Here is a 24,825-nt window from a genome sequence, read left to right on the forward strand (position 1 = left end):
GGTGGGGACGTCTAAAAATAGTCCATGAATCACGGCAGATAATGTTGTGCAGCAGTTACATAAACAGCCAGCCCGGGCGCCGGGGCCGAGGGTAGGAACGGAAAAGATCTGGGTCAGGGTTGTCACTCCGAATAGGGTCCCCCGGAGTCGGCCTGCGGGAGGCGCGGCCGGGGCGGAGGCTGGGGCCTGCGGCCGGGAGCAGCCGGGGAGCGGCGGGCGGCGCGGCGGCGACGGCGGCGGCGGGCGGGCGCAGCAGCCCCGGGCCGGGCGCGAGCAGGGCGGGCAAGCCCCGCGCGCTCCCCATGGCGGGGAGCGGGCCGCGGCGGCGGCGGCGCTGACGGGCCCGGGGCGGGGCGGGCGGCCGGCTGGGGCCTGGGCCCGAGGGGGAAGATGAGCGCTCTCCTAGAGCAGAAGGAGCAGCAGGAGAGGCTGCGGGAAGCCGCGGCCTTGGGGGACATTCGGGAGGTGCAGAAACTGGTGGAGAGCGGGGTGGATGTGAACTCCCAAAATGAGGTCAACGGCTGGTAAGTGGGGGAGCGGGGGAGGCCTAGGTCAGAGCAGCCGGCGGGGCCGGGGCGTGGGGGCGGGCGCCCATGACCGAGGCCCGGCGCAGGCTGCCGCCGCCCGCCAAGGCGTGGCCCAGCGTCTGGGCCTCCGAGGCCGTGCGCTCGCGAGGCCTGCCCGGGCCCCCTCCCCCCCGCCCCCAGCCCCGCGCGGTGCCGTCGGGAGCGCGGCCTGCCCCAGTCCCCGCCCACGTGGTCCTCCCGGGGCAGCGCCCACCTGAGCCCCGGCCCCCCCTCCCCCTCCCGCCCCGCACCCCCGGGCTCGCTGGGCCGGAGCCCTGCTGGCTACGATTCGATTGATTCATTCGCACGCTCGTACGGAGCTCACCCCACTTCGCGTGTGCGATTATTTTGCCGTAGGAGTTTCTGGAGAACACACCTGTGCAGAGCAAAAAGCATAAGCAACCGAGCGAATGTGAATCTTATAAATTAGCACCGTTTCTTTTCCCAAGACCGGAAAACAAAAACAAAAAAACCAAATCACTTTGCATCACTCCTCTGCCTCTCTGTTGCCTCACTGTATGTAGCCTTGATATGCCGCTGCCTACAGCCGCCTATTGAGGGAAGACTTACTCCCATAGAGTGTTTTGCCTTGTTTCCTTACTCCCAATTTTAAATGCAGAATTTGAATTCAGGACTCCAGATGCCGGCCCGCAAACTGAGTCCTTCCCAATGAAATAAGGAGTCACATTTTAGGATGTGCCGGTCAGATTTTTAGTGTTAAGTTACTTCCTGGATGTGGTATTATTCTGCCCTCTTCACATTTAAATTTAAATTTTTATTTGATCCAAGTCATGCCTAAGCAGCCTGTTTTTGCTAGCTTAGAGTTACAGTGAGTTTGGAAATATTTTATTTTTTTCAAGTGGCATCCTACATTTTGGAACTGAGAGGGACATTGGAGATGGGTCCAAGGGCAGAGAATAACCACACAGCTGTGACCCCAACCATGGTTTCCATGACTCCCTTGCAAAGTTATCTACCTCTTCTAGAAAACAGCTTGGATAGCTGTGCAGAAGTCCAGGAAACAGGAGACACTACTGCCTTTTGTTTTCTTTAAAAGTGTTTGCAAACAAGCTTGCCCTTTGGTGTGTACCTTCTCTGAGCATGGCTCTGTGGTTCACAAGCTGTGACTCACTGTTTTGGCAGTGGGAGGCGGTGTTGTATAGAGGAAGGAGCCTGGTCTTTCCCCGCAGACTCTCCCCATTCCTGCTTAGCTAATGCAACCTTCCTGAGTCACTTCATTTTCCAGTTATGTGAGAAGAGTGTTGTGACCATTGAAGGAGATGAAGCAGTGTATAAATAGCTCCCATTCCTGGAGTTTGCTCTGTGACACAAGCCAGGCTCTCTCGTTCACAACTACTCAAGAACAGAGTTGTTGTTATTCTCTCCATTTTACAGGTGAGGAAACTGAGGCCCAGAAAGATTAAGTAATTTCCCCAAGGTCATAGAATTTACCAGGAAGGAGCCCAGTACCTGATTCTAGACCCTGCTTTCCTAACCATGACGCCTGCCACGTAGTAGGTGCTCAGTAAATGTAGGCTGAATCTGAAGCAACCTGAACAGGCTTCTCCTAGATTTATCGGGGAAGATGTCCGTTAAGGCACCTCATGTCGGAGGTTCAAGGTTGAATTCCTGATCTCCCCTCATCCCCCGGACTGCCCCAAGCCTGTTCCTCTGAGTCCTCAGCTCAGCGTCTGACATGTTCAGCCCGGAACCCTTGATGCCCTCCTTGCCTCCCGTCTTTGCCTCACATTCCACATCCAGTGTGTCGGCTAATTCTGCCAGCTTCACCTACAGCTATAGTCAGAATCTGACCACTTCTCACTAACTCTCCCTCAACACTTCCGGTTACACAGCCACCATTCTGGTGCCCGGATTCTTGCTGTAGCCACTACCACCACTCCCCGCCCCCCCCCGACCCCCCAACTAGTCTTGCTTCCCTCATACGCTGTAGTCGTTTCTCAGCACAGCGGAGGGATCCTGACCTAAAACAAGTCAAAAGTCGCATCATTTCACTCTACTCAAAATCCTCTAATGGCCCCCATCACACTCTGAGTAAAAGCTCAGAGGGTCCTCGAATTTCTGCTTCCAGTCCCCATCGTCCTCCCTCTCTAGCTCAAGGCCTCATCCCCGGATTTGCCCCCTCACTCCCCTCATTCTGCTCCCCTGGCCTCCTCCCTTTTCCTGAAACACCAGGCACAGTCCTGATTCAAGGCCTTTATGTTTTGTCTTCCAAGTCTGAAATGCTTTTCCTCCCTCACCTCTGTCAGGTCTGAGCTTAGATGTCACCTTGGTGAGCTTTCCTTTGCCCTCGATTTAAAATGGCACCATGCCCCTCCCCTGCCTCTGGCGTTCCCTGGTCCCTTCCCTTGTTTTATTGTCCCTGTAACATTTAATCACCAAAGCATACTGTTTGTTCTGCCTGTTGCTGACTGCTTCTGTTTCCACTTCTGTAAAATGAAGGGAATGTCGATAATAGCACTTACCTCAAGGGTTGTTCAGAAGATTGACTCAGTTAATATATATGAAGCCTTTAGAACAGCATCCCCCATGTAAAAAGCACTATATCTTTGTTAACTATTATTTTCTTATTATTAAGCAGCATGCTGGCATAGAACACTTAATCTCCAGCATAGAAAAGCCGAATGGTTACTGCTTTCACTTTGTAGTTGGTCAGTAACCACAATTTCAGCACTGATGAAGGATACCCAGCCCCTCCGGTCTGAAATACTTCCCAGGACCAACCAGATATTCTGACTGCAAATTTAAAGCTTGAAGAGTTAAATTTCAAAGATAGAGTTCCCATATCAATTGTGATTCAAGGGTCGTGCGTACCCCTTGGCTTTAAGCAACAAGCATAATGGCTCATGAAAAAGCTGAAAATATTGCCTGGCTGCAATGGCTCTGAGTTATGGCTGCCCAGAGCCACACAGGTCTGGACTGTAAGTGATGGCCACTCAGGGCACGTGGTTGTGGGGATCGTGCCGTGTTGCCTTAACACCACTTTACATGGTGATGCTTTAGCTAGTTGGTTTTCCCAGAGTGTCTCAGACCCACTGGCAGTAAATTACCTTCTTCAGTCTCAAGCTTGTCATGAACAAGTGATTTACTACCAGCGAGTGAGCACTTTATTTCCAAAAGGGAACATATTTTTCTCATCATGCTCCATTCATTTTTGAATGCTCACTTATTATAATTATTCACTTTTCAAGCCCATGCCACAGAGATCCACAGACAAACACTCTCAGCTGCAGTTTGCCCACAATCAAGGATGTACTGGATCCTTCTGCCCGGACCAGTGTCCACCTTGTTCGTGGTTCCCTTGTTGAGCAATTAAGTACCTGTACGTCCAAGCAGACACTTCCTTATCTCTATGAGCTCATATTTCAGAAGCAGAAGTAGCCTCTTCCCTTATTTTTCCCAAATTGGCAATCTTTTCTTTATAGAGTACACCTTAAAGGTACCTGGATAATCTAATTCTAATCAATAATAGTATGGAATATCCCTCTGAAACATTGATGGAGTCCCAGCCAGCCGGACAAGCTAGCTTTCTGCAAGCCTGAAATGTTGAGGAGGCCAGGGCACATCACCTTCTCCCCGGAACCAAATGAACTTTATGGATAGTTGTACTTTGCAGGTTAGTGACCTAACTTAATCCTCACTACCGAACATTATTGTTCTGTTCTTTATCTTTTTTTTTTTTTTTTTTCAACGTTTATTTATTTTGGGGACAGAGAGAGACAGAGCATGAACGGGGGAGGGGCAGAGAGAGAGGGAGACACAGAATCGGAAACAGGCTCCAGGCTCTGAGCCATCAGCCCAGAGCCCGACGCGGGGCTCGAACTCACGGACCGCGAGATCGTGACCTGGCTGAAGTCGGACGCTCAACCGACTGCGCCACCCAGGCGCCCCGTTCTGTTCTTTATCTTACCTGTACTTGGCTGGCAGCTCTGAAGAAATTTTCTCCATTCAATTAGAGAATTGGTGAGGACGTTTCAGAACAGAGGGGAGAAAGGATTTTCCTTCCACAATATCATTCAGCTTTGGCAACCAGGGATGAATTTAGCAACTCCGAATCCCTTCATTTCTGTTTAAGATGGAGTTTTTACCAGCATGCTAATTATATTTCTACGCGGTGTTAAAATAATAGCCCTTCAGAGTGTGCATAATCCCTTCCTGTGTGTACGATAATAAATAATTAGTTTTACTTAAATGAGGCTAATATGTTAGAAGAGTTTGTTCTTGAAAATTTTGGTCGTTGGTGTACCATTTTTAAAGTGCCTTAGGAATTAAAGCCTGTGCACAGTGCCTTACATTTAAGCAGATGAGGGTATGTTTGTAGCCTTCTGGAGAGAACTAGAGGATCCAAGTATTTTAAAAATGGAAATTTAAAGCGTGTGTGTGTGTGTGTGTGTGTGTGTGTGTGTGTGTCTAGGAAAGAAAAGGAAAAAGAATGAGCAACTGAGATTCAGCTGGGAATGTCTATGTAGCAATAATAATTTCAGTGGCAGAGCAAGCTGTAGATGATTATTACCCTGATAATATTTAATTTTCATGTGTCATTTGATGCATATGAAGCAAGTTTCCACTGTCCCTAAAAAGGAAAAGTGACACCATAAAAACATTTTAAAGAGACTGGGACAATCTAACGAGCATTAGTGCTAGAAGACCTCTCAGCAATACCATTAGAGTTAACCAGCCAGCCTCCTGGAACTCCTCGAAATGAAAGCTCCTGGGATAAATTAGTTTTTCCCAAGGGTCAGAAATGAAAATAAAAATGAGTTTTAAGCATGCTAAATATTCTGATCATCTGCTTTCCGAAAAGAAAAGTTGAGGTTACCTGCCCGGTTTCCTGGTTCTAGCTGAGCTCTTAACAGGCTTGCAGACATTTATTGACTAGCACCTGGAATTTGAAATCCCACCTCACCTCTTCTGTTTTTAACTCTTTTCTCCTTTTCTTCGGACAGGACCTGTTTACACTGGGCGTGTAAACGCAATCATGGTCAGGTGGTCTCTTACTTATTAAAATCAGGAGCTGACAAAGAGATTCTTACGACAAAAGGAGAAATGCCAGTCCAATTGACGTCAAGGAGAGAAATCAGGAAGATCATGGGGGGTGAGTCTGTGTTGGGGGGCAACTTTCGATTTTGTCAAACTCATTTAAGACTTGTGGTCTCATTGGCTGTGTTCTTGATGCCAGTCGAACCACAAATCTGTTTTTATTTTTATTTATTTAAAAAAAGTTGTTTAACGCTTATTTATTATCAAGAGACAGAGAGAGACAGAGCATGAGCAGGGGAGGGGTAAGAGAGAGGGGGAGACACAGAATCCGAAGCAGGCTCCAGGCTCTGAGCTGTCAGCACAGAGCCACACGCGGGGCTCAAACTCACGAACCGTGAGATCATGGCCTGAGCCGAAGTTGGATGCTTAACCGACTGAGACACCCAGGTGCCCCACAAATCTGTTTCTATTTTTTTTTAATTTTTATTATTATTATTTTTTAACCTTTATTTTTGAGACAGAGAGAGACAGAGCATGAACGGGGGAAGGTCAGAGAGAGGGAGACACAGAATCTGAAACAGGCTCCAGGCTCTGAGCAGTCAGCACAGAGCCTGACGCGGAGCTCAAACTCACGGACCGCGAGATCATGACCTGAGCCGAAGTCGGCCGCTTAACCAACTGAGCCACCCAGGCGCCCCCTTTTTTTGTTTTAATTTTTTTTTTTTCACAAATCTGTTTTTAAAAGCAAAGGTAAGGGGTGCCTGGGTGGCTCAGTCGGTTGGGCATCCGACTTCAGCTCAGGTCATGATCTCACGGTTCGTGAGTTTGAGCCCCGCGTCGGGCTCTGTGCTGACAGCTGACAGCTCGGAGCCTGGAGCCTGCTTCGGGTTCTGTGTCTCCTTCTGTCTCTGCCCCTCCCCAACTTGTGCTCTGTCTCTCAAAAAATAAATAAATGTAAAAAAAAAAATTTTTTTTTTATCAACGTTTATTTATTTTTTTTGGGACAGAGAGAGACAGAGCATGAACGGGGGAGGGGCAGAGAGAGAGGGAGACACAGAATCGGAAACAGGCTCCAGGCTCTGAGCCATCAGCCCAGAGCCTGACGCGGGGCTCGAACTCACAGACCACGAGATCGTGACCTGGCTGAAGTCGGACGCTTAACCGACTGTGCCACCCAGGCGCCCCAAAATTTTTTTTTTTTAAAAAAAGCCAAGGTAATACTACTGTGCCACGATAGTAATTCCATGTCATTTCCAGATAGGTAGGCATTATAAGGGTTTTTTTTTTTTAGACTATTAAATTTAAGGCAATCAAAACGGTGATCATAAACCTAATGAAACACTCTTTCTGATTTGAAGAGGCAGTAAACACGGAACAAAATATGCCATATACCAAAGGACACTAGCTTTCGCAAGACACTCTCTTCCTGGTAATTTTTAAAGGGCTATGTAAATGTTATGCGTTTTCTTCTTTGTAAGTGGAAGAAGATGATGGTGACGACAGCCTCCCCCAGCTGAAGAAGGAGTCAGAACTGCCCTTTGTTCCCAACTATTTGGCCAACCCAGCCTTCCCTTTTCTCTACACCCCTGCGGCGGCAGAGGATGCGGCCCAGCTCCAGAACGGGGGCCCCTCCACACCTCCTGCGTCACCCCCTGCGGAAAGCACTCCTCCGCTGCTGCCTGCCGGGGAGCCTCCCCTGGTCGGGGCCTTTCCACGGGACCACGCCTCGTTGGCCCTGGTTCAGAACCGAGATGTGTCTGCCCCCTCTGCCATACTCCGAACACCAGAAAGCACAAAACCGGGTCCTGTCTGTCAGCCACCAGTGAGTCAGAGCCGCTCACTGTTCTCTTCTGTCCCGTCCAAGCCACCAGTGTCTCTGGAGCCTCAAAATGGGACATACGCAGGGCCAGCGCCAGCCTTCCAGCCATTTTTCTTCACGGGGGCATTTCCATTTAACATGCAAGGTAACCCTCCTCAGGAGACAGCCTCTGCGGGGTGGGGTGGGGAGGGCGCCCAGAGATCTAGCGTTTCACTCCTGGTTTTTTTTTGGGGGGGGGGGTGGGGAGGATGGGATTTATGTCTGTATTTATTTATGTGTTTAGAGCCTAATTGTAAACTTGTAGAAGTTTTGCAAGACCACTATAAGGAGCTCCCTTTAGCCAGACTCATATGTTATTTACGTTTTGCCCTTTTACCTGCAGTGGTTAAGTGTGTATTTCCTAAGAGCAAGGAGAGTCTGTTACATAACCACAGTCCAGTGACCACATTTAGGAAATGTAACCTTGCTATAATACCATTCTCTAAGCCATCTGTGTTCTCTAATTCAGGCCATGTTTCAGTGTTGGTGCCCTCTGCAGCTCTCTGTGCTCCCTCCACCCCTGTCCTCTGCCCAGGGTCACCTGTCGCCTTTGGTTATTATACTGTTCCATTCTCCCTTCACCTGGAAGCTTCCTCAGCCCTTCTCTATCATTTTGGACCTCAGTATTTTTTGAAGAGTCCAGGCCAGGTACTGTGTAGAGTATGATCTCCTATCTGGGCGTCTGGGTGGCTCAGTCAGTTAAGCCCGGCTCCTGATTTCTGCTCAGGTCACCATCTCACAGTTTGTGGGATCGAGCCCCACATCAGGCTTTGTGCTGACAGTGCAGAGCCTGCTTGGGATTCTCGCTCTCTGTCCCTCCCCAGCTCACGTGGGCACTCTCTCTCTCTCAAAAATAAATAAATGAACTTAAAACAAAAGAATATGATCTCCTGTTACCTTTCTCTAGGGACTATTTGATATTCTGTTGTAAAGAAGGTCCTTCCCTTCTCCTCCATTTAGATCAGTATGAACTCGTAGATTCTTTATTATTAGGTTATAATTTTGTTACTATCATCATCTTGATGTTCACATTATACCAGATCTGTCGAGAGGGAGCCCCTTGGAGCCAGTTCTCACATCGCTTGGACACATGCCATCATTCTTGGAGCATTTCCTTACTTTTTGGTGCAGCAAGAGGGCTCCAGGCTCCTAGTGTCACTTTCCCTGCTCCCGCCCCGGAGGCAGCCATTTCTCTGAGGAGCCCTTGTTCTTTCTGGCAGAGAATGGTGTTCAGAAACTAGGATGTGGACACCAGGTGCCCTTATGCCCCAGGGGTGTCATGTCTTCCAGGCCTACACAGAGGACAGAGCCAGGAAAGAAAGAGAAAGAAAGAAAGAAAGAAAGAAAGAGAGAAAGAGAGAAAGGGAGGGAGGAAGGAAGGAAGGAAGGAAGGAGCAAACAAATACCCGTATACAGTCATAGTTACATTTCTTCCTATGTTTCTGTATCTATTTCTCTTTATAAAAATATTAAAAACAAGTTCATCCTGATCCCTCCCATTCCAGATAGACACCCCGGGGCACAGTCTAGTCTTACCTTTACTATTTCTTTTTTTTTCATTGTTTTCTTTATTTTTGAGAGAGAGAGAGACAGAGTGCGAGCGGGGGAAGGGCAGAGAGAGAGGGAGACACAGAATCTGAAGCGGGCTCCAGGCTCCCAGCTGACAGCACAGAGCCCAACGCGGGGCTCGAACTCACGAACCCTGAGATCATGACCTGAACCGAAGTCAATGCTTAACCAACTGAGCCACTCAGGCACGCCCCTTTTACTTTTTCTGTGTAAGTAACTCCCTCACTTTCTGGTTTTGAGGACCTGCTGTTATATGTGCTGATAACAGTGACCTGGGGGTGCTCTGAGAGATTCCTATAGAAGGAGCAAAACAGAACCACCAAACCCACGTAGGTATTTGACTTGGGCCATCTTGGCAGCCAGGCTCAGAATTTAAGGGCAGACCGCTTAGATCCCCGACCCTAAAGTAATAGTGCTTATTTACTCCCCACCCAGACTCCTTCCTTGTTGAGGCATGCTGCATTCAAATCATAGACTGTCATTTTTATTAATAGCTTGTCTTTTTGTTCTTTTACTGTGTTTATCGCAAGGAATTCCATATTTTTTTTTTTTTTTTTTTTTAAATGTGTATCTTAGAGAGAGCGTGAGCAGGGGAGGGACAGAGGGAGAGGGAGACACAGAATCAAAACAGGCTCCAGGCTCTGAGCTGCCAGCACAGAGCCCAGCACAGGTCTCGAACCCACAAACCGTGAGACCATGACCTGAGCCAAAGTCGGACGCTCAACCGACTGAACCACCCAGGCGCCCCAGGAATTTCATATTCCATAAATACCTTTAGATTCGCAATTATTAAATCCTTTTAGAGTAACTCATATCCCATCTCTTGCCTGTGCCTTCTTTCCACCCCCCTTCCCCTGCTTATGTGTGGTTCGATACCCACACCCGTTCGTAAGCCTTTACCTACTCAGCACCAGCAGCAGACGTTAATTATCCTTCAACACACTGGATGGTTGTCTCCCCCCGAACACACACCCCTTTTACTTTGTGAACCACAGTTCTCGATGTAGGGAAGACAGTGCAGAAAACTGCCACCAGAGCCAGAACTGGGGCTGAGCAAAACCCTGCTGACGGTGCTTAGTTTTCTCATTGGGTGGCGCGGGCCTCCGGCACAGGGCATGATTATGTATAACCAGCTTCTGGAAAAGATCTTAAATTACATCGACTGACTATGCAGGAACCATTCATTAACATTTCTCCCTGTTTCCCGCCCCCCCCCCCCCCCCCCCGCCCTAGAGCTGGTACTCAAGGTGAGGATTCAGAACCCATCTCTTCGAGAAAATGATTTCATTGAAATTGAACTGGACCGACAGGAGCTCACCTATCAAGAGTTGCTCAGAGTGAGTTGCTGTGAGCTGGGTGTTAATCCAGATCAAGTGGAGAAGATCAGAAAGTTACCCAATACCCTGGTAAGAAAGGTAAGAGAGGTCTGAGCAATTGCTTGCTTTTTGCATTTGGAAAATACCCAGCTTCCTCCTTGGCTGGATGAGTCATAGTTGAGAACTGAGAAGAGAATAGAAAAGGGGCAAAGGGTGGTTTTCCAGATGAGCTTTCTTTCCCTCTCCTGGTCGACAGGGACATGACATTTTTGAAGGCGGTAGCATAGCAGAGAGAATTTTCTGAATTATCGTTCCCGTGTACCTGGTTTTGGTTGTTTGTGTAGTGACACGTGAGGATTACACTATCGCATCTCGGAGCACCTGGGGAAAACTGGTCTGAATGGCCTCTCCCTCCAAGTTCAAGGTGCGCTCATCCTGCAGTAGCTGCCGTTCAGGGCTGCCACCCTCCCATCCTCCAGGCAGCCCAACTCACGCCCCCGGGGACTTCCCCGCACAGTCACCAATGGGCACAGTCACCAATGGCCTGCCACAGGGATTTTCTTTTTTTTTTTTAATGTTTGTTTATTTTTGAGACAGAGACAAAGACAGAGTGTGAGCAGAGGAGGGGCAGAGAGAGAAAGAGAGAGAGAGAGAGAGAGAGAGGATATGAGTGGGGGAGCGGCAAAGGGACAGGGAGAGGGAAGAACCCAAGCAGGCTCCATGCCCAGTGCAGAGCCCGACACGGGGCTCTCCCCACGAACGTGAGGTCATGACCTGAGCCAAAATCAAGAGTGGGACGCTCGACCGACTGAGCCACCCAGGCGCCCCGACAAGTGGCTCCTCTTAATGGGCTTAACCCATTTTGTTTTAGGACAAAGACGTTGCTCGACTCCAAGATTTCCAGGAGCTGGAACTGGTTTTAATGATAAGCGAAAACAATTTCCTGTTCCGAAATGCTGCGTCCACACTGACTGAAAGACCTTGCTACAACAGGAGAGCTTCTAAACTGACGTACTAAGTTCAGCAGGGACTTTTATCGCTGAGTATTGTGACAGTGCGCGTCACCTCCGGGCCAAGGACGAGCCATGGATCTAAACGTCTTGGGCGCCCAGGAGGGCCCCGGTGCCACTGCGTCGTCCACACTAACATCGTTCTGCCATGGTAGGGAGCCCCTGACCCCCCGCAGCGGTGCCACTCTTCCACGCCTCTTGGTGCACAGTAAACCTCCTGCTTGAAGCGGTGAACAGCGGAGAAGCTGGAGAGGCCGAAGCCGGCGCTTCTGAACCCCTGTTTCCCGTGCCCAAGCTAAGTGAGCCGTCTCAGCAGAAGCGGAGAGGGAGCGGAGCGTGGCTGTCGCCCCTCCTGCGGACAGTGCACCTGCAGGGCTTTCTTGGGACTTGCACGCTCACCGCTCTCCTAAGTGTGAACCGGCTAGAGGGGAAATTGGGGAAAGCACACTGGACAGATGATTTCTAGCGCGACTTGGGGCTGTGAGGTTTCACATAACATATTTACCAATGTTACTCAGGTTTAAAGTATTTAAGACTACAGTTACCTAGTTGTAAATATGCTGTTAACCAAAAGAGCTGCCCCTCCCCCTCTTTGCCCTTTGTGAACACTCAAGACTGCTTCTCTGTCTCCCGTGTCCGCCTTTGCCTGGACAGTCGTCTCTGCATTGACTCTGTGGTCACTAGAGGGCTCTCTGATGCTTTCCAAAAGAGCAGCCGCTTTTTTTTTTTTTTCTTTTTCTTTTTCTTTTTCTTTTTTTTTTTTTCTTTTCTTTTCTTTTCTTTTCTTTTCTTTTCTTTTCTTTTCTTTTCTTTTCTTTAAACCTCTGAAGTGATTCCTGGCCTCTCCGTGTTTAACCGCACCGTCCGAGAAGAGCACGAACATTGCCGGCCCGTGTTCCCCACTTGCGTTCCCCACTAGGCACGAAAAGCAATTTTTGAAACCGAATCTGTTGCTGTTTTCCAGGTGATTGTGGGAAACTGAGCTAAAGGAGTTAGCGTCTTTATTTTTGTATCAGAGATAAAGGTTATTTTGAAATTCCTAGGGTTTTTACACAACTCCGAAATCTGTTGCTTTTGTAAACAAATTGTTTGCGCTTAGGCCTCCCCCCCCCACCACCCACCCATCCGCTTCACCGAGGCGGTTTGTGAGCCTGCCAGGCTTTGTTCTGGAAAACACCTGATTACACTCTTGAGCACGGCCTAGGCCTACGAGAAATTTTCGTAAGGAATGCCTTCAAGAGTTCCCTTCCTTTCTTTCGGTGTCATTAACGTTAAAAGAGCCACTGTCTTGTCGAAACCAACAGCTTCACTTTAGAAATAAGAACGAGCACACTCAGACGAACAGGAGGGCAGGGGTTCGAAGCCAGCTGTCGAAGAGCATCCCTGCTGTCTTAAGAAGCTTTTTCCCCATAGTGCCTAAATAGTTTCCAAAGAAACTTAACTTCCTAACTGTGTTAATTTTATCGGAACGCTGCGACTGATTGCTGACGGAGCGAGAGCATGCAGACGACGTCAATGGAGGAGAATGTTGGGCCGAGATAATGGCCTCCTGTTGCTGCCGTAGTGCTGAGCTGAGGTCGAGGCCGTCCTCAAGGCCGGCTTTGTAGAATCACTCCGTTCAGTGAGTCCACCTTAGTCCACTGATTCCTAATGGTGACTCACTCACCCTTGTACGGTGTTCGCACGGCAGAGTCAGACTCCGCAGGGAAGTTGCTTATTACCCCTTCCCTGAAGTGCTTTAAGGAAGAAACCGCCCTGGTGGTTCAACCAATCGGAAGCTAGTTTACCGAGACATACTAACCTTCTTTCCTTCCCTTTGGAAAAAGTGACAGTTTACTGATAACACTAAGGCTAGCTCTATCCTGGCAGAAATAAATCCGGTATTAATTCATGTCTAAATCACTGGGGTTAAAACTCGTCTAACCATTTAGATCAATTAGAGACTCAGAAGCAGTGGAGGTCCCGGCCGGGAGGTGGCCTACTGAGTGGCTGCAGGGCATTCCCCCCCCCCCCCCCACGCCGGGTTCAGAAACTGGCGAGGGCGAGGGAGAGGCTTGGCGTCTCAGGTGAGGGATGAGCCCGACACTGTCCTCCCTTCTCCCTTGTAAAGCCCTCTGTGGTCACCTGACTCCCGCCCAAGGCGGTTGGATGAGACTGACAGTTGCCGGTAGGTGAGTTTAAAGTCTTAATCTATGCATTCAGAGAAATATTTTTATATGCTTTGTGTAATTTATAACAAGGATTTTTTTTTTTTAGCTTTGTTAACTGTGAATTCACCCCCCCTCCACTGCATATTTAAAGCATGTGTTCACACCGTGTGTAAACATTCACCGAAGATTGTTTTCTTTGTGCATTGCCGACTGTTCAAACATAACCAGTATTATTAAAATTAAAATATTAACGAACCGAGCCCATATTCTTTCATTTGGGCCTCCTAAGCAGCACTGTACTCCTAATCACCGGGGGTTCGAGTTGTTGGACAGTCCCGGGGACACGGTGCTCTAGGGGAAAAATCGAAGGGACCGTTTGCCCAGCTGAGGCTCCTCCGTCTTGCTGCCACCAAGGGGCTCGTGCCCGTCAGTGGCACCCGCAGACACTTTGTGCAGCGCCTTTCCTCCCGGCTCTCAGCGGCCAGCTTCCTTTCCCCGGAGGAGGTGAGCCGGCTAGATGGAGGTCATCCTCTAGTGACCACATTTTTCGATTAGCCTATTTACTTTATGCAACCGAGCCTCTCCTTTGGGCTGCCGGCACCTGTCAGGGCCTCCATGAGCTCAGAAACAGACTCCCAAGGCAGGAGAGGAAGTTCAACAGCCTCCCACCTTCAGATCTTTAGCTGAGCGTGATGCCGAATGAATCTGCGTTTCTGTTGGGTTAGGGCAGCTAGAACCTCACAAAGCAGACGTCATGCCAAATTGGCCTAATAAATCAGGGAGCATAGCAGAGACCTTTTCTTAGCACCAAGGAGAGGCAGAATAATTTGGGCATTTGGGCTTTCATACTCGCTTTATCACAAGGATGGAAGTCTTCTTCTCTACACTCATAAACATCCTGGGCAGAAACAGGCTGCCAAAAAAAATGTGATTAACCTTTAACAAATGGTCCTGCAGCACAGGCTGACCCGACACATACAGGAAAACCAGATCAAAGGAGCCATCTCCGCACCTACTGCAAACCATTTAGGGAAGAAAGACAAACTATCCCCTACAGCCCGTCACATCATACCAAGCAGAAAGGTCGAGGAAACGAGAGGGTCAGACACCGGAAAACTCAGTAAGGTAACAAAGAGAAGAGATCCGTTCCAAATTTCCAAATACACCTTGTGCCAGGTGGACTCTGACCCACCGGAAATGAGCACTCTGTCGGTTTGCTCAAAACCAAATTTAATTCGGCCCCTCATCTTGCTTATTGGCCCGAGACTGTCAGGGCCAGGGGCGCCTCCGGGCTGTTCTGGGCTCTCACGTGCAGCTTTGGCCACATTGAGGAAGACGAATGGCCCTGAGGCCTCGCTGGTTACGAGGACCTGTCTGGAATAGACTTGTTTTTTTGTTTTGTTTTTTTTTTCAGTTTATTTATTGGCAGATGAGGAGAGTGAGCGGGGAGGGGCAGGGAGACAGGGAGAGACAGAATCCCAAGCAGGCTCCGCGCCGTTGCCACAAAGCTTGATGCGGGGCTTGAACTCACAAACCAGGAGATGATGGCCTGAGTGGAGATCAAGAGTCAGACAATTAACCGACTGAGCCACCCAGGCGCCCCTGGCATAGACTACTAAAGGAGCAAGGGAGTAAAAGGCACCACGCACATCCCAGCCCCTAGAGAAGCAGGCTTGGAGGTCTGAGGGATGGCATGAGGGAGGCGTTCACAGCAGCCTTCCCAAGAGGCCTCGGGTCCGATTTCAGGGGCTTTATTTCTCGCCTTTGCACAGTATCTGCACAGCAGAGCAGGAACTATTGGCAATTACCCAGTGACTGTTGGCTGTAAAGACAATATTTCTAGCCAAAAGCTCTGGAGACTGAAGTTTTCAGATAATCCCAGCCATGTAGATGTACATAAAGTCTGCCGCCACCTCTCTCCCTCCCTCCCTGCCCCCTGCAAAGGCCCTAACCCCCAAACCTTATGAACAGGCAGAGAAAGGCTGCATCGGGGTATACGTATTGTTGACCATGTCGCTTTATTTCATCAGTGCTCCATTTTTAATGGATTCAGGCCAGCACCCCAGAGTACAGGACTCAGTTCCTAAGGACACCCTGACCCGGCAGTCTGCTGTTCCAGGAGGAAAAAGCTTTACTTAAAAAAAAAAAAAAAAATCCTTCTGAGTAGAAAATACAAAAAAATCAGACAGAGTGGAGAGGTCATTCCATGAAATGACTGAAAACAGCACAGCGTGGCAAGAACACTAGGTTGGGAATCAGGAGACCCCGGGCACCAGTCTGGGCTCTGCCTCAAACTAGCTGTGGCCTCGGGCCCGTAGTTCACCTCTTGGGCCCCACTTCCTCATCTAAAGCATTTAGCACAATTATTCTGTGAGGCACTTTGCAGGGCAAGAATCTAGCAAATGCCTCCAGTGTTTGCCATCGAGTCCATCCTGCAGACGTGCTTGGTGTCTTTTTCTCTCCTGATGAAAACCAGCAATGGCCAGGAGCAAATCCCAGGAATATATTTTAGACAAGTCCAGCGTCTCTGGCCATCCCGTAGAAGATGCCTCTGGCTGCGATGAGGTTGGCTGGAGAATCAAATTCAGCTACTGTCCCTCTGTCCAGGACAAGGACCCTAGCCAAAGAAAAGAAGTGGTCAGGTCTCCATCAGTTTCGACCTGGCCCTTACCGTCCGACTCTGCCCTTCTGGGTCCTGCTCAGGCCCTGCGGGGACATGCCAACCCTCCTGCTTCGGGAGACCCACCCAACACAGCCACTAGGCCACATGTGCACGCTCGCAAGGCTGGTTATTTTAGCCGCTCCGTTTGCTCTCCTAGCAGATGAGACCGTTTCTGGGATCAAATACAAGGTTCCTATTCATCTCTGCTCTTCGGGCCTCTGAAAACCTTCCCTAATGAGCCCTTCCCTCAACTGGGGTCACAGGACTGTGCGCAGGGAGCCACGGGCCTGTGCGCTGGGCCCTGTGCGCTCCTACCTGCTTTGTGCCAACTCACAAAGGCACACGGCAGGAAACTGGGCTGCACGGAGGCCTGACACTGGAATCTGGGACTTGGGCTGCATATCTGGTTGCTGCTGATGGATGGATCTACACACACACACACACACACACACACACACACACACACAGAGTCAGGTCTGGGCCTGGGATTAGAATCCCCTGCCAATCAAGCACGGGGTGCACGTGGTGCAGGGCTAACAGCCTGACTCCCGGGGTGAGGCAGGAGCGGAAAGGGCTCCCCTGAGCCCGGCGAGATGCTCCTGGATGGGAAGGGATGGGCCTCACTCTGTTCCCTTACCTACAGGGCTCCCGGAAACACGTCCTGGGAAGGAGTGTGTCTGTGCACATCTCTGCCTGGTCACTGCCCGAACGAGCCTGGGAGATGCCCCTCCTCCCTTCAGTGGTTTCTCACTGTTCCCTAGGGTACCGACTGCTTCCCCAGGGTCCTCAAAGTGCAGCAGAGTGGGGCCTGTCCCTCTCTCCTCCTCTTCTTGCCTCCACTGCCCCCTTCCCCCTCTGCACTCCGGCCTCATGTGCCCTCCTACCTTTGCCTGAAATTTGTATCCGTACCCCATCTCCTCACCCACTCCCCAACTCTTACTCATCCTGTAGGGCCTGGCTGGTGCTTCCTTTCCTTAGGAAAGATAGTGTCCTGGCTGCCCTGTGTGGATTGGCTTTCTCTTCCCTACATACACATACCCCTGCTTCCTTCCCGCAGGCTCTCCTTACACGTTTGATAGCAGGAGTATTTGATTAATTTCTGCCAGTCCCACTAGAATGAATGAACTCCCAACCTCCAAGGTTGGTTTGAGCCTTCTACCCTCAGGGCTACCAGTGACCGCCGTCTTCAGTTAGGCCTGAGAACAGATCCTCTCAGCCCACCCCTGTCCCTTGTCTGGACCCAAGGCCTGGCACCTCTGTCTGCCCTGTCTTCTCTCAGTGGGGGCCTGGATAGGGGTGGGGTAGGGATGGAACACACAGACGGTAGCGTTGGGCATTCTCGGCTTGGTTCCCAAGCCCCTGGGGGCTGTGTGTGGACACTTCTGAGGCAGGGACAAGGTCTGCCCATTGCCCTATCCATGGCATCCTCCCTACCTCCCCGTGCCTGGAGATGTTTATTTTGTGAATAAAGCCTTATTGATGTACTCCCACCACACTCCTTCGACACAGATTTATCTCAGCTTCCTCCTCTTCCTCCTTCTGAGCTCCCACATCTCCAAGGGGGCCAGTCTGCCAGGCCACTGCCACGTCACTTCCGTGAGGCTTCTGATCCCCCTGCCCCTGACCTTGTCCTCCAGCCATCACACCTTAACTTTGGACACAGTGAGGGAATAGGTCCCAGATTTTTCTTTTGGCTGAGTGGCTGCCTCCCCAGGGAAGGCATGAGATTCCCCAGGGCAAGGCCCTTGCCCTAATCCTTAGAGGAGGTTATGGTAAGAGGCTGGGGGAGAAATTAACACTTTCCAGGGCCGCCTGCATTTGAAACGCTTCATTTCGTTGACTCCTTACAACAACCCCAAGAGAGAGGTTCTGCACCTTGCCCAAGGTCACACAGCAGTCAGCAGCTGCTGGGGCTGGGGCTCAGCCCTCCGCTCTCTCACCACAGGGTGTCTGCTCCTGAGGGTCCAGGCTGTCAGGGTCCAGCCCTCTGAGGCAGGGACTCTAGCATCATGCACTTCTCTTAGCGGCTTCCCCACCTGTACACCCAGCTTGGATTTTGGGAGTGACGTGCAAACAAAGGGATGGCCACGCGGGCCCTCTAAAGATGCAGGGTGCTCAGGGAGTGAGGGTTTTGTCATGAAGGACCCGGTTCCACCTCATAGCATTAACAGAGGGCGGCAGGGAGGCAGCGTGGGCACAATTCATGATGCCTAGGGAGCCCCAGTGTGCCCCTTCCCTGCACGTTGGTGACCTCAAAGTGTCCCGTGTGTCTCAGAAAACATCACTGTGCCCACCGTGGGTAGATGACTCCACACTGTCCTACCCCTTACCTATAACTTGGGAAGCCCTGCTCTGTCCCTCATGCCCTAGACAATCCCACGAGCTCTCCCGTGTCCAGGTAATCTGCATGCCCCTTCCTGGTGACCTAGATAATCCCACCAGGTTCCCCCCACCGCCCCCCCGCGCTGGGTTCTGGCGCCCCACCTGGTATAGCCTATGATGGTGTCGAGCCGGTGTGGGATGGTCAGTACCGTGCAGTTCTCAAAATGAGTGCGGATGGTAGCCCGGATGAGGTCATCAGTCTCCAGGTCCATGGCAGCCGTGGCCTCGTCTAAAACCAGGATGCGGCTCCTGCGGAGCATGGCTCGGACCAGGCACACGAGCTGGCGCTGGGAACGGGCAAGGCAGGCATCTCGAGCTGGCTGCCCCCACCTGCCCCCAGGCAGGACTCCCTGAACTGCTTCTGTCTGCACTCCTTCCCAAAGGCCTAGGACTGGCTTCCTGTCTAACTTCTCCCATTTCTGCCTCAGCCCAGTCCTCCTGGAACACGGAGTCACGGAGATCTGGATCCCACAGGGCTGATGAGGGGTCTGGGGTAGAGCAGTGCTCAACAACACTGTGAAATCCCGGTCTGTCTCTGGCACCCCGGCTTCCTCCTTCTGTGTCTTTTTCCCTGTCCTCGCTCCTCAGCTAGTGCCATGATGCTTCTCTGCTTCTATCAGTCATTTACACTCTAGAAAGAACACACCTAAAGGGCTCTTCCCGGATATTTGCACGCGTTGTCATCTTGCCGAGCCTAATGTCACACAATCCAGACGGTCATCTCCCAGCCCCATGGGGGAATACAGGCCGGGGTTCTGTTGTGAGGACAAGAAGGGTCAGGGACATGGGGACTCCCGAGTCTGGTCACTGGGGAGGTGGAGGAGAGGTGGGGCGCATACCTTCAACCTCTTGCCTTGGAAGCCAGAGCTAGTGAACAAAGCGAGGCTGTGTTCCCAACCACAGAGGCTGCTATAACCCCACACCCAAGGACAAATACCTCAGCCTTTCCCAAAGGGGTGAGTCACCGCAGCCCAAGTGAAGGCCAGGCTCTCTCGCTGGCCCATTCCCGCAGCTAATGAAGGTTCTGGCATCAGAGTGAGCCTCCAGCTAGAACTCAGGGCTGATTTATGGTAGGACTGGCACAGGATGCAAGTTCTGCTTATTAAAGCGGCTACAAGCTCAGTGAGGGTGAGGGGGGGAGCCGACCTGTCTCAGACCCTGGCAGACGGTGGGGATGGAGGGGAAGCTCCAGGAGAGGTGCTGACAGCAAGCAGAGGTAGGAAAATGGAGCAAAGCCAGCTCTGGGTGCAGGGTCTGGAAGCTTGTGCTTATCCATCAGCCACCCCAACACGGCTGCGTAAATGAAATCCCGTTGAAGGGCATATTCAGTCTCCCGGGACTAGCAGGGGAAGCGGGGGGCGGGGGGCAGGGCCATCCCACGCATGGCTGTGACACAGCGATGAAGGGTTTGGGGCAAAAGCCCTGGCTTCCCTGAGTCCCTGCCCCGCCTGCTTGCTAGCTGAGAAGCTTTGGGCAATCATTTTATGCATTGGAGCCTCATTCCTGGCCCACAGGACTGCAGTAAAGATTAAACAAGATAGCGGATGCCAACGTTCTTTGAACGCTATTAAGTGCTGAGCAAATGTAAAGGTTTTTGTTTTTGTTTTTGAGGTCTGGAGAGAGTCCATGGGTGTGGACCCGGCAGACTAATACGAAGAAGAATAAAATAGCTAAATATCTCAGGAGTGTATCCAGGCTAAGTGCTTTCTATTTCATCCCAATGACCTCAAGACTGCTCTGTCCAAACGATAGCCACTGGCCACGTGTGGCTATGGAGCACTTGAAATGCGGCTGGTCTAAATTGGGATGTACCGTAAAGGTAAAAGTCCACACGGCGGGGGGGGAGGGGGGGGGGTTCAAACTTAGTATGAAAAAAATGTAAAATATCCCTAATAATTTTTATATCAATTGCTTGTTGAAATGGCAACATTTTAGATAGACGGGGATAAATGAAGTACACTTTTCAAATGTATTCCATCTATTTCTTTTCTTTTCTACCTGCTCCTTTTTCTTTTTTTAATGTGGCTCCTGGAAAAAAATTTAATTACACATACGTGGCTCACATTGTATTTTTTAGTGGGCAGCACGGTGCAAAAAGGTATGGGACTGCTATTATCCCCGTTTTATTTTATTTTTTTTTTTAATTTTTTTTTCAACGTTTATTTTTTGGGGGGACAGAGAGAGACAGAGCATGAACGGGGGAGGGGCAGAGAGAGAGGGAGACACAGAATGGGAAGCAGGCTCCAGGCTCTGAGCCATCAGCCCAGAGCCCGACGCGGGGCTCGAACTCATGGACCGTGAGATCGTGACCTGAGCCGAAGTCGGACGCTCGACCGACTGTGCCACCCAAGCGCCCCTAATTATCCCCATTAAAAAAAATTTTTTTTTCAACGTTTATTTATTTTTTGGGACAGAGAGAGACAGAGCATGAACGGGGGAGGGGCAGAGAGAGAGGGAGACACAGAATCGGAAACAGGCTCCAGGCTCCGAGCCATCAGCCCAGAGCCTGACGCGGGGCTCGAACTCACGGACCGCGAGATCGTGACCTGGCTGAAGTCGGACGCTTAACCGACTGCGACACCCAGGCGCCCCTGATTATCCCCATTTTAAAGGGAAGGAAGAGGTAGAACAGAGAGGTTAAGCAACTTGCCCCAAAAAATCACACAGCTAACACAGGTGTGGGAATCAATCGCAAGCCTTTAGACTTAGTAAGAAGTGACTCCCGGCCCTCCCTGCTGCGCCGCCCAGGGGCTGTGGACACAACAGGGGTAAGAAAGCAAAGAACGGCGTGGAGAGCTCACTTCGCTCACTCGGAAACTTCAGAAGGACTTGCAGAGCCATCTTGGGAAATATCTGTGAGCTACCTAATGCACTGTAGGTTTTGCTCTTACCTGATCCAAGGGCTCAATACAGACCCCCCACCCCAGGCCAAGCACAGCATTGACAACCTCGCAGGACAGGACTGACTATGGTTTTGGAATCTCCCGGTTCCAATCCCAGGCATGCCTTCACCCAGCTAGGTGACTTTGGCTCCGCCTCAGTTTTCTCACCTGCAAAGGGGGACCATCACCACCTCGGGAGCTTGTGTGAGGCGTCAGTGAGATTCCCACAGAATATGTTCAATACGAAACAACAGCCCCGCCCCCCTCCCCCGAGCGCCCCCAGACTGAGACGGGAGTAGGGAGGGGGCTGTGGCCTGGACTCTGTGTCATTTGATACGAAGTCTTCTACCCCTCGGGTTGCTGTTTCTGACCCACCCAACCCCAGCCGTTACCTGAGATTCTCCCCTCCTTCGGAGCACTGGAAGTCCAGGCCCTCCGGCTGCGAGCCCACAAAGGTGTGCAGGTGGGAAAGCTCCAAGGCTCGCCATAGATCTGCCTCCGAGTAATACCCAAAGGGGTCCAGTTTCATACGTAGGGATGCGGAGAACAGGATGGGGTCCTGGCGACACAACAAGGTCTCGGAAGAGGGCCGTTCAGGCCCCCTCAGGAGCCATGGGTCCCAGGGCCAGAGAAAAAGAAAGGAATTTGGGGCAGTGTTTCCTATTCTGTCCCCAGCCCTCCAGGAGGGAGGCAAAGGGCAGATAAATGCCTGGGGGGAAGCGATAAACCCCAGCTTTGCCAATCAAAGTTGTCCACCAAAGCAGACAGAGGAACCGCTAATCTGACTCCAAAATGTCCAGTCAGCAGAAAAAAACACCCCAGAGGAGCTAGAAAAAGTGAAATGCAATTCTGAGCGGGGAAACAGGCAGACCAGGACAGAGTGTCTCAGGGGGATGGGGTACTTGAAGGGTCCTGCGATCCTGGTCTCAACTGGTAGCCCAGGTGGCCGGAGGGCAGTGTCTGATGGGGCCAGGATAGTCTGACCCCTTTCAGATCCATGACAGGTGGCTGCTCTGTGGCTCTGCTCCTGCTGTCAGGCTCTCCAGCCTCTCAGACGGAGGTCTGGGGCCTGGACCTCAAGCTACAAAGCAGGGTGGGGCCTGCCCCCCCCCCCCAACCCCCAGGGCTGCTCAGTGCGGCCAGTCTGTGGCAGGCTTGTACCTGGGGGATGATGGTCAGCTGAGGACGCAGGTCGTGGAGTCCCATATCTGCCACGTTGAGGCCGTCGATGCGGATTTCACCTTCCGCAGCCTCCAGGATGCGGAACAGGCAGAGGGTCATGGACGATTTGCCGGCCCCAGTGCGGCCCACGATCCCCACCTGGGGATCTCTCAGGGGGCGGGAGGAGTCAGCGGGCATCTCCAGGGCCGCCGGACTTCTGGGCTGCGGCACCTGCTCTCCCAAACGCTGTGGCCGCGTCCCCGGCACAAACCCACCCCTCGCGTACCTTCTCGCCACCGTGCACGCGCAGACTCAGGTTCCTCAGCACCAGCTCCAGGCCCGGCCGGTAGCGCACAGAGAAGTTCCAGAACTCCACTTCGCCCCGCAGGGGCCAGCCCGCGGGAGGACGGCCGCCCTCCACCACCCAGGGGGCCTGGCCCAGCAGGGAGGATGGGTCTGCGTCAGGGTGGCCCCTCTTCCGCAGCCGGGCCCTCTCCCACTCTCTCCTCGGAGCCTGAGCTCCTCTCCCTGCCTGCCCTAGCTCCCTGAGGGGCCACTCTGTGACAGCTACCGGGGTCACAAGTCACAAGGTACCGCGCAATGGAGGGGCACACCATCAACAAATAAGCACATCTGCGTAATGTAGCAAAGTGCCGAGTGCTGAGAAGTGCTTGGTGTTGTAGAAGTACAGGGTGGTCATGGAAGGCTTCCTGGAGGAGGTGATATTCAAATTAAGACCCGAAGCAGGGTGGGGAAGGTGACAAGCCAAGTAAATATCTGGGGTAAGGGCATGCCAGGCAGAGGGCACAGAAAGCGTGAATACCTCCCCAGATGTGTTCTGGAGCCTAGTGACAAAGTGAGACGTAGGAGACAGATAGTGGGTGGCCCCCTCATGAAGGGCTTTGCAGGCCATTTTAAGAACCATGGTTATTATTTTTTTTTTTTTCACTCCAAGATGCAGAGCCATCAGGGGCCATGTGCAGAGCAATGGCACGATTTGATGTGTTTTTAAAGGATCCCTCTGGCTGCTATGAGGGGAAGGAGAGGGGATGATGGAAAACAGGGAAGCTAGTTAGGAGGTTCTTAAAATAAATTGGGCATAAGGTGATGGTGGCTTTGAGACAGGACCAGCAACAACTTGGGAGGCTCAGTGCAAAATGCAAATGTGGGGTCTCTCGTTCGATAGTTATTAAGAATGTCCACGTGGTGACAGCACAGAGCATTAAAGCAGATGTAAGACCCTTCCTTCTAAGCGCGGGGACCCGTGTGACTCTGCAGGTCATGTAAAGCCACCCTGCTTTGAGACAGGAGAAGCCAGACTGTCACCGGTCAAAAAGCAAAGCAGCCAGTATAGACCATTCTCTCGAGGAGTTGTCAAAAGATTGGGCAACAGGGTTGGGGCAAAGATTTTTAGGCTATGGAGACAGATCGTGTCTACGGACAGGGGGAAATGGGAACGTTAGACATGAAGAGGGAGAATTTAAAGATCCCTGCCAGCAGAGGATTGAGGGGGTTGATAGGAGATGTCTGGGGAAGGCAAGGGGGAGGCCGGGAGGGCTACGGGGGCAAGAGAGGCCAGGCTGAGAGGAACAGGTGGGGTGGGGGCTCAAAGGAGACTGACAGGGCAAGAGCTTGGGTCACAGACGCTATGAGGGAGGGCCTTCCAAGAAGAAGGCAGGGGTCATTTTGTCTGAACGTCACTGAGAGATTGAATTAGATGAGAACGAGAAAGTGTCCCCTAAGTTTGGAACCAGGCGGGTCATTGGTGGAGTGACAGGGCCAGAAACCAGACCGCGGGGGAGGCAGATGTGTTACAGGGTGACGGGGTTCCCCACTTCCCCGTGTGTGCTTTAAAACAAGCTTCGTGACAAAGGAGAGCAGAGAGACGGGGCCGTGAGATGTAAGGGGGAGGGGAGGTGGGTGTGTGTGTGCAGGACGGATGCTATGATAGCTCATGTTTGCCAGTGAATGGGAATCATCCAACAGAGGGAGCAGGCTGTAGGAAGCAGAGGGTGTAATGAGGGGGGTGAAGTTTGCAGGGGTGGACTTTGGTAGCAGGAGGGACACTTCCTGCTAAAAGAGGAAGGAAGAGGTGAAGGGACCACAGGCAGCTGGAAAGTCTGGAGGCGAGAAGGTTGAGGGAGTTCACATCTCATACCCCATTTTTCTCACGGGCAAGTAAGTCACACAAGGTCCATGGCTGAGCAAAGGGGAGGAAATATGGGGGTTTGAGGAAAGAAGGTTCAAATGGCTCTTTCTGGAAGTGGGATC

At 51.5% G+C, this 24,825-nt stretch overlaps 2 protein-coding genes across 2 annotated transcripts in view; one reads left to right on the forward strand and one right to left on the reverse strand.

Annotated features, from left to right (window-relative positions):
- Positions 1–254: 254 nt before the first annotated feature.
- Positions 255–13,722, forward strand: ANKRD40 (ankyrin repeat domain 40). Its single transcript, XM_045488390.1, has 5 exons — positions 255–524; positions 5,531–5,679; positions 7,043–7,528; positions 10,225–10,406; positions 11,179–13,722. The coding sequence occupies exons 1-5, from the start codon at positions 391–393 to the stop codon at positions 11,323–11,325; spliced, it is 1,098 nt and encodes a 365-aa protein (XP_045344346.1). The 5' UTR covers positions 255–390; the 3' UTR covers positions 11,326–13,722.
- ABCC3 (ATP binding cassette subfamily C member 3) overlaps positions 12,118–24,825 on the reverse strand; it is a 36,552-nt gene continuing 23,844 nt past the window's right edge. The window contains 5 exon segments of the mRNA XM_045487234.1: positions 12,118–16,084; positions 18,614–19,087; positions 21,786–21,952; positions 22,555–22,713; positions 22,841–22,987. Of these exon segments, the coding sequence (XP_045343190.1) occupies positions 15,976–16,084; positions 18,614–19,087; positions 21,786–21,952; positions 22,555–22,713; positions 22,841–22,987 (1,056 nt within the window). The 3' untranslated portion in view covers positions 12,118–15,975.

The sequence above is a fragment of the Leopardus geoffroyi genome, chromosome E1, assembly GCF_018350155.1.
Source record: "Leopardus geoffroyi isolate Oge1 chromosome E1, O.geoffroyi_Oge1_pat1.0, whole genome shotgun sequence".
Taxonomy (NCBI): domain Eukaryota; kingdom Metazoa; phylum Chordata; class Mammalia; order Carnivora; family Felidae; genus Leopardus; species Leopardus geoffroyi.